The 10,235-nt window shown below is 37.6% G+C and overlaps 1 protein-coding gene across 1 annotated transcript in view; it reads left to right on the plus strand.

Moving 5' to 3' along the window:
- The window catches only part of SDK1 (sidekick cell adhesion molecule 1), a 422,744-nt gene that overhangs the window by 303,754 nt on the left and 108,755 nt on the right, over positions 1-10,235 (plus strand). The window contains exon 18 of the mRNA XM_009320033.1: positions 7,530-7,645. Coding sequence (XP_009318308.1) covers positions 7,530-7,645 — 116 coding nt within the window. The remainder of the gene's footprint in view (positions 1-7,529; positions 7,646-10,235) is intronic.

The following is a 10,235-nucleotide window of genomic DNA, read 5'->3' on the forward strand; positions in this document are numbered from 1 at the left end:
AAAGAGTGTTTTGTAGCATTTCAGGAATGGTGCAGACTATTTGTGAAGAGGAAGATAAAATGATCTTTAAAGCCCTGATTTTTATGCTACAGCTCCTCCACACCTTTCTGGTAAGTGCTTTAAGAAGAGTATAAATTACGCCAACAAAAGGATATGTAATTACTTTTTACAACCAGTGTAAGGCATGTTTACACCTCTAGATTGGTATAAAAATCCATAGGATAATTAAGTACCAGGCCCTTAAAGCCTTCGTATATTCCTATAATTGTAGGGTTGGGCTGGATTCTGAGCACCGGACCGTACGTGGTCTCTACTTTATTGGTCATAAAACAATTAAACTATTTTAAAAACTTGCAGATTTACAATACATCAATTAATTTACAATCAGTGAAGAATATGTAGTTGTTGGTTAATTGTTACTAGGAGTACATTATAACATGATTAGATACGGTTTGAAGTGTAGGGAGATCTTTAAGAAAAGAATATTTGTGTGCAACACTAATTAACCACAATAATTAAAGAAGGAAGCTATCTCTATTTTGTCTTAGGGCATGTAAAGTCTCACCGTTTAGAGGAGTCTAGACACACCCAACCTCTTTCTAGAAGTATTTATAGCAGACCTTGAAATGTTTTTCTTAAAGTCTTCTCCTTGCAGCCAGGATTAATGTTTTGTATCTCACTAAAGACCAGATCTCTGCTGAGAATTGGTTTGCGCACAGAATTTGAATCTCTTTTGTGAATATGCTTGTAATTCATTAGTTTATTTGCACATTTTAAGCTATATCATAGCACCTTAACTTTCCATCTATTAAGACTCAGGTTTGGACTTCACACTCTTTTTCTTACACCCTGCAATTGACTCTAATTTCCCTTGATAATATGTGCTGTTATTATCATCCTTTATTGATTGGCTGTCTGTTGTCATTTATAAGGATATAAATCCTCTGTTATAAATTGTGTAGTCAGTCTGGCATTCATATTAATCAGCTGGAGTGTTTAGACTGCAGGACAACCTGCAATGGCCTGCTTGTCTTTATGTAGTTCCTAAATGCTCAATGGTGGGTAGACATAGAAGAAAAACTGGATATTTCTTATTTATTTTATATCAGTGTTTAATAATAGCAGTAAATAACTACTTCACAGATGCTGCTATCTCCTAATGAATGCCTTGCTGGGTTTCTGTGCAAATCACCAAAGGCATATGGCCTGTTCTAAAAAAAGTTTGAAGCCTTTTTACATTTAGAGTTGAAAAGGGAGGCTGGTTGGTATCAAAATCATTTGAAACTGGATTAATATCAAGTCTCCATATGTAATGCGCTACTGTCCAAAACTCTGCTCCTTTATCTTTCTTGTAGTTGGGAAATGACAGGAAAAGCCAGTGGCTGTTTCTTGCTCTGGAACGTCCTTCCTGAACCAAACCAGCAGGAGTAAGAAAAAACCATGTGTAAAACTGCCTTGTAAATCATATCCCGATTTTAATACGAGTGGAGATAAATGTCAAAGACACACACTCCCATCCGTCCCCCTCTCCTACTACCACCACCACCACCTCTATTCTGACATGTATTAAATGATGTGAGCTATTCTGGCAAGAACCTGTCTGTCTGCAGATGAAAAATACCTGAAACACCTCATATTAATCGTGTGCTATGTAGTCAAATCCTGGCAGGAAATGAACACTGGGAGCAGATCAACCCATTGGCAGGAGCAGATCAGCACATTGGCATCTTTGTCATAGGGAATATTGACTGGCCATATAAGCTGTGGATTTATACCAGAACCTAGTCTATTAATCCCTTATTAGTCCTCTGGCATTGCTTGAGCCACTGATAACTAATCAGCTACTCAGAGTTCTTCAAAAATCACCAACTTCTAGAATGTAGCCAAACTCGCAAGATGTTGAAAGATCTAAACTTGTAGAGAAACTGGCACATAACGTCAGATAAAATGTCAGAAAGACTTACTGGCAAAGCATTGAACATCCTAGCACTGGGGTCAGACAGTTTGACTGTCTCTAAATCTCAGAAGTATTTTCAGAGTGATATTCAGCCTAATCCTTTGATGCTCTGTATATATAGGTCTTTCTTCATCAGAGTTTCTCCAGCTGTTCCTTACTTTTATGTTACTTTTCAGAGGGATTTGTGCCAGCATTCTGCATAGGGCAATTTTTACTTATTTAAACAGTGTCCTGCAGGACTTTTCATTGCCATATGAAAAACTGACGTTTCCCAATACCTTTTCATATAAGAATAGCTTTGTGAGATCTATAAACATCTTTCTGGATGGTGACGATGTTGTCTCTGCTCTGTACTACTGGACATGTTTACCTTTTCCTGCAGGTTGATTTGAGAAAGCGGAAGCTTCTGTCCTTTACTTTGGGTCTGTCCCTTTTATCTTACTAGCATGAATACTTCTGAACTTCTCTCTTTGAAAAACTCCCACTGCTCCTTAGATTTAGGCAAGGTTTATAAGCAAAGACATAGTTTTTGTTAGGCTCTTTGCATTGTTAACCCACTTTTGTTTCTACGTTAAGTGCTATGTCTGTCTTTTGATGCATATCGCAAAAGCCAGTCTTATGTCCTAAAGTTCATAGGTCTCAACATGTAGTTCGATATTGTTTTATTTTCCCTTCTGTGCTGTGCATGGACACCTTGAAAGGCCAGGAAAGTCTGAGTAAAAGGCCCTTCCTGAATAAAAGAGCGGGAGAGTCACCAGACTAGTGAGTCTTGATGGCATGGAGAGAAGGATAAAAGCAAGATGAGTCTGTTCAGCCGGGTCCAAAGTAGTTTCTTCCTCAGGCAGTAAGAGGTGAATCAGAGAAATTGATAAGACCGGGACAGAAGAGCTAGAGAAAATGCGGTTAACTGAAAGCTTCCTACTTTATGTAGGAAATAATCTTGAAAAAGGAATCTCTGAATAAGGCGTGTCCTCTGCAACCGTTCAATTTTATCTCAGTGAAAAGAGATTTCCCTTAGTTTTCCCTTAGGTTTTCTTGGCAAAAACATCTTAAAGATCCTTTGGGGAACCTACCAACAGCCTTGGAGCATCCATGGCCATTTTGGGCCCAGGTGCTTCTGTGCAGAAGCAGGTTGGAGTTGTAGTGGCTGGATTTTGTATCTCAGTTTTATTGCTGTTTGGTGTCATTTGCCATCTACTGCCTTTGGGTTTTTTTTAAATGATTTCACAAAGGTTGTGAAATTAGCAGTTGTCTCAGTGAGGCCGCTGGCCCACAGCTCTTCATAAAGACGTCAAATCTTGTCCTTGTGAGAGGCATGCAAGAAAGGAAGAAGGCGTTTCCCAGCTGCAAGAAGCAAAACTCATCAGCTAGTGCCAGATCTCACACTACCGAATTTCAAATATCAGCATGTGTAGAATTGCAGAGACCACTTTTTCTATGCACCTGCTGCAGTTCATAGCACAGCGAAGGATGTCAGCCAGGAGCGTAGGGGAATAGGCTTCACGGGAGGAATCGCGTCCTTCTGCGGCAGACTCTCCCCACCGCTCCCGCTAGGGATGTGCAGCTTAGCACCTCAAGCCAGTGCATTAAAGGAACAACCAAATCCTCACATAGAGAAAAACCTGCTGTTCCTCGAGCCTGCCTTATTGAGACATGGAAACTGCCACCTCAAAGGTCAGGAGCTCCGGAGGAGTAGGAGACTTTTCTACAAGCCTCTGTTGAAGATCTATATTTAAGACCAGTAGTCTGGCTGTCAGAATCTCTGCGGGGTTTACGTGCTATTTGCACATAGCTAGAGACAGAATAATTACATGTACACATGCTTAACCTTAATGTCTTCTCTTCTCTCAGTTATCTTGTCAGCAAAACCCTTTTAATGGCTTTTATCTAGACTGCTTCCATGAACTTTTCTACTTAGAATGCTGTGCATTAACTTGCAGTCCCGGGGGCTGAGCTCTTAACAGATTTCCAACCACATGAACTTGATCAGGAAGAAAGTAACAGTTGGTTTTGTCTGACCAATTTGATCTGCAATTGTGAGATGACTCCCAGGTGGGTCTCCACTGTGAGATGGTTTAGGAATACTTGCAAATGTGAGGAAGAACAGGTTTAAAAACTGAGCATGTAAATACTTGGGGATTACTCTTGAAACACCTATTTGACATTGGTAGCTTCTGTACTGCTTGACAACAAGAAACTTGTAGGAAGAGGATAGATATCTACCACTAAATTAGAAAATCCTTTATGTGGACAGTCGCAGTTTCAGTAAGTTACTAACCATGATCTTGGAAAAGTATTTGAGTTTTGAAATGACCAGAAGGTCAATTCTGATTTAGCTTCTGTCAAACGTTTTTTCTTTTTTAAATGCAAAACTGTTCAGATACCCAAGGAAGTATTTAATATCAGGACATAAAAGGAGAATTTTATACTGGCACTTTGAAGTAAATTTGAGATTATAACGCCATATATAATTACTGATTAAAATGTAAAAATGTATTATGTCTTCTGCAGTATAATTAAGCTTATGCATATCAGATGGACCACGTTCTTTCCATCTTTTAAATGCGTGCACTGAGATGCAGATGTTGATTTTTCAATAAAGATGTCCAAAGAAGAATTGTAGTATAAATCATGATTTCCAACATTCTGAAGGTTTTATGTTTTCTGTTCATAATTTTTACTGTTTTTCTTCTTGTAGCAGGTACTTTTTGAGCTATGATGATTTATTCCTGTTTCAGGAAATTATCTCCTAATGAAAGAAAAAGATTTCCCTTTTTAAAAGAAATAACTAATGCATTTGGTTATCCACATTTCTAAAACTGTAGTAAACCTATCCTCAAGTGCTTGCCTGGGCTTTTTTGAGGACTGTAAGGACTGCAAATGAAAACTTTTTCCTCTCAAAAAATTTGCAATATTTTGAATTGTATCTAAAAGACTCATCAGACCCTTAGAATAAAATCCTTGTGATATTGAAAACACTGGAAATTTGCCATTCATTGTACAGCATCCATGGGATTCCCCACTAAAGAAAATAACGTCCACAGAAATGAAGCAGCAATGTGCATGCTAATCCATGTTTCAGGAAAATGATAAAGGCAGTGGGAGTATCCTGCTGGGACTGGTTGTACCATGAACTCTCAGGTCACCTCTATGTGTTTCTTATGCTTGGGGAAAAATAGACTCTTCCCACCACTGCCGAAGTTCTGCATTTCTTCAAGTGTGGCTGTCAGTGGGCAGCACATGGGTTTCTGTACAATAATAGATTTTCTGTACAATAATTGTGTTACAAAATCAACCTAGCACATATAAATAGAGTTGTAATGTAGCAGAAGGAAGAGCAATGAGTGGAGAGGACGATGCTCAGCTGATTTAGCCTTCCTGACAGAAGGAGATTAAGCTATCAATGATATCCAGGTGACTTTTTGTTAACAAACTAACTTGAAGGCTTCTGATACAATTTTCTTCTGCAATAACAAATCTCTGGCAGTTACAATATCTGAATATGCAAATAGGCAGGAAAGTAAGAATTTTTATTTAAAAAAAAAATCTTATTCATGTTAACTGTTAATTACCTGAAGTATTGCACACAAAAGCAAATTGAAATACATCTTGTGGCTCTCATAATAAACAGTTTCATCAAAGAACATGAATAAGAAAAAACACATTTAGTAGGGGAATGTAGAGTAGGGGAATGTAGCCAAAGCAGCTTGTTATGACTGTAGAGTGACTGTAATATACGTGACTGTAATATACATGACTGTATATCAGGATAATTCGGTGAATCTCTTAACTACAAAAACTTTATGGTGTCTACAGGTCATTAAGATAATATTATAACCTTCCAAAAGCATACAGGGAATTATGATACATGGCAGGAAGTAGGATCCAGATTCTAATGAAAATTTAGAGTAGTATCAGATAAATTCTCGTTTTAGAACTCAATAATTATGCATAGCTCATAAATTGTGACATCAGGTTTTAAATTAGGGCAAGAAAATTCTGAGTAATACGCAGTTTCTGATGTTAGAAAAAATGCGCAGAGCTAAATTTTCAAGCCATGGTAGACATCAGGGAGTTTTAGTGTGACACGGCATGGAAGTGGATGTTCTTGTCATTTCAAACCTGACATCTTTGAGCATTTCTCCATTTTTCTGTGTTGATGTTTCTAGGTTGTGGATGTCTTTGATAAGTGTACACTGCCCTAGCTCTGTTGACTGCAGTCTCACTATAGCTTGTACACGACTTAAGAATAATGCCCCTTTATGTCTCTTTAAAATGTAGCTTTTGGTGGAAAAAGGGGCATTTTTACATTTTAAAACTTAATGTCTTGATTTTTTTCTCCATACGAAGACTCATCTTCCAAAAGTACTTTGAAGCTTTAGAAGTTTGTGACCTGTTTTTGCAAAGTATGGAGCAAACCACTATTTCTCAGTGGGAATTGTGGATACTTTTCAGAAGCATAGGTCATTGGGCTTCAGTCAAAATTTTCCCTTGGAAGCAGAAGGAACAAAGCTTTCCAGGCTTCAAAACCACTTGTGGATAGTTCCTCTTCCATAGAATATAAATGCATATGGCTATCAATAGTAATATTTCTGAAGCTTTATTAAACTTATTTTCTGGGATTCGAAGGGTATTAGTCCATTTTTTATACTCAAATAGCAGTTGTTTTCTTAAACTTACTATAAGCGTGGTAGTTTCAGAAAAATAGACCTGCCTATTAGTATTCTTTTCTCTGAGAACTATAGAAGTGACATCCTAAAGCAATAAGTTGAAGAAATTGCCTGGAAGGTATTTGAAGAAACACTATATTAAATGGCAAAACATTTAGGTGTTATGTTTTGTTGTTTGAAGGCAGTATGCCTTTGTTTCATGCTTTCTTTTGTATTGAGAAAACATTTGTCTAATTAAATACTTGGCATAAAATGTTTATGCAACTTTTAGTAGATTAGAGGATGTATTGGCTCAGAGTATATATAATCAATTCAATATACATGAATGAATATCGTATCAAGATAAAATGAGAACATCTCCAATTCCCAAGAAAAATCTTTATTGCGTGTGATATGACTGGTCCTAATTCTTTAAGCAGCAGTAAATAATAAACAGATGCTGTTGCCAGATTATAATTCACAATTAGAGTTTTAATTGTGCAAATTCCATGTTTGCTTGTCTGATCTGGGGAATTGTGGTGTATTAAAAGACTCAAGAAATTTCTTTCTGAAACTGTTCATTCTCTGTGCAGTCATGCATAATTGAAAGAGATGTGTTCACCTATCATTACCTAGCTTCTGTCTCAAGTCTTTATGAGCAACTCATCTGTGCAATAATAACCTACAGAAATCCTTTCGTCCCCCTCCCCTTGAAAGAATCTCCAATATAGAATGAGAAATTAACCCAATTACCCTTCTTTCCAAATCATTGCTGGTTACAATTTCACAAGAAGTGCATCCTTTTCTCAAGGTTGTTATTACTTTGTGACTCCTCAGTGGCAGTGAACAGCTTTTCTCTTTTGTCCCCTCATCCCTCCTCCGCTCTGTTTTATTTTGTTTCCCTCTCTGCTGACTGGGAGCAGTGCCTACAGCTCCACCGCAGAATGTACAAGTCGAAGCCGTGAACTCCACAACCATCCAGTTCCTCTGGAACCCTCCACCCCAACAGTTCATCAATGGTATTAACCAAGGTTACAAGGTAAGTAGAAACAAGATTTCTGTAACTTCAAATAACATTTGCCTTAACGGTCCTGGTATATGACAATTAGAAGTTGAATCTAATAGTCTCTGAATCTCCAAAGTGCCTGTATGTTTTCAGGGGTATCTTACACGAGTAAAATGAAGAGAGAAGTGAGCAAGTTGTTGCTCCTAACATTTGCTAGTTTATGTAAGTTCTGAAAAGGGAATATGTCATAGGCTAGAGGTCCTGTCACTTACCTGGAGATATTCCAAAGGCAAAAAGCAGTTCAGTGTTTGGAAAGTCAGCAGTTTAGAAAGTCAGCACAGGAGATATGTTGTTGTGCCACTGAAAATCAACCTTGAGATTTCTATTTACTCTAATGCAAAATTCCCATTCATTTCATTAGGAACCAAGACATCACACTAAATATTTGTCTTAACTTTGCCACTGTGATGATTTGGGAGATATAAGAATGTAGAATTTATTAATCATGCTTGATGACACGGAGTTAGCATGATAAGTCCCTGTTGATGGGGCAATTGGCAATACCTACTACAGTACACAAAGTAGAGAGTGCTTAACAGAGCACTCGTTGGTTCTTTGACCAGCGGAGTGTATGCTAAGAAGGTAGCTGGAGTGGTTTACTTCTGTCTCTCCAGAAGGACAGCTTAATAGAAACTCCTTCAATGGTTCGGCAGTAGGAGCATAATAAACGAAGGGTTTAAAAACGTTCATGGAAAGGACAAAGAGAGATCTCGTAGGAATCAGAGAGCAGGAAAAGGGAAGATAGGTATCTTTTATGAGCAGGGAGGAGGAAGGTTGATTTAGGTGTTGGGTGAGCTGAGAAGGATGTGTAGTTCAGAAAACAAGCTGTGAATTGAGGGATTGTAGGTGGATTTTAGAAGTTTTGGAAGACTTGATTCTTCTCTAAGAATTTCTCAAGTGATGGAGAAACGGAGGCAGAGGTATGCATGGGAGTTTTAGTATTTTTCCCATCGATATATTTCTCATAAAAAACAGTGATGGTTTCAGAGCTCCACTGCTGAAGTACTATATACATGTTGATGGGTATGTCTCTCTTTCCCAGAGATAGAATCAGCTCTCAAGACTAGGTGACTGACAGGGCTGCAAGAGTATATCCTGAAACCTCGATACAGAAGTAGTACTTGGCTTCTGTTCAGACTCTGGAGAATAAAAGCATTTTTTGGGCTCAGTGGACTGCAATGCACTATAATTTTCTGGTGCAAGTCCAAGCATGGTGAGCTCAGTCAGATTTGCAAAAGTCATATTTCAGATTTTTATTCTTTATTTTAGTCAAACAGAGTTTCAGTCTAAAAATCCTTACTCTCATCGCATAGCTACTTCTAATTTATGTTTCGGTTTCTTTAGCAATAGTATAAAATAACTAAAATCATAATTTGTATGTCAGTGGTCAGTGAAAACTTTTGAAATGATCAAAATTTCTCTTTCCTTCGATTTCTTTGATTGCAGTAGATTGCAACAGCTTTACCATTCCTGTTTCTCATAGGGATTGTGAATTGCAGTACAAAGACTGTGTGAGAACATTTCTGTCAGTTACTTCTTTTGCATGTTTTTTTGTATGATTTATAAATTACTAGTAGTCAAAGCTAGGCCTTTGCTTTTCTGAAGGATTAAACACATTTTTTCCTTTAACTGATGGAATTATTCACCTTTACTTTCTGCACATGTTTCCTGAAGACTGTGCAATGAAATGTACTCAAAAAAGAGAAGTTCAGTCCTCCGAAGTTATAAATGCCAATTGTAATCCACAAAGGTGATTTAGAAAAGAAAATAAAACTTACTATTCCATCAACCGTTTTCCATTTTTATCTTTTCTTTGGAATTTATTTGCATTTCAAGAAGTTGTAAAGTGCACCTTTTCAAATATGAAATATTCCTAACAAAATTACTCCTTATAGTCCTCTAGCTGTGCTTTCTGATTATCAGAAACTATAGACATTGGCTAAATATGTCAAATATGGCTCATTAATTTCAGGCATCTATTCATGTTCATGAGCCTGAAATCAATATGAGTAGCACAATTTACACAGATACCGAGTAAGGACTAGAATTTTAACATGCTTGTATAAGACACAAGATAAGGATTTTTGGACAAAATAAAAATTTCATAAGCACTTTAAAGCTTTAGACCCCTAAGCCATTAAGGCACTTTCAAAAATTACTTTAAAATTTCAAAGTCATTTGCCAAAAATGAATTTTTTAAGTCCTCATTTAGGTACATACACATAAGGTATGCCACTCTAAAAAATATTGATCATCCAGAAGATCCACTGAGATGAATGAAACCTGGAAGAACTGAGCACATCTGACACGCGTGCTACTTTAAATGCATGAAAATGTCTTCAGGAGTGAAACTTTTGGGACCCAGGTGTTGAGAATTGTAGTAATCATCTTTACAACCATTTTCTATTCTTTCTGTAGTTCCAGAACCACTTGAGTCATTCACAGTTTGGATATCCCCAAACCACCAAACATTGTAATACTCTTAGCCTGTTAGGCAGGGCTGGTCAACGGGATGCTGGGGGGGCTGTGGGAGGGGAAGGAGCATTTGCCCTCTCTCTCTCTC

This window comes from Pygoscelis adeliae, unplaced genomic scaffold (assembly GCF_000699105.1).
Source record: "Pygoscelis adeliae isolate BGI_AS28 unplaced genomic scaffold, ASM69910v1 Scaffold242, whole genome shotgun sequence".
In the NCBI taxonomy this organism is placed as follows: domain Eukaryota; kingdom Metazoa; phylum Chordata; class Aves; order Sphenisciformes; family Spheniscidae; genus Pygoscelis; species Pygoscelis adeliae.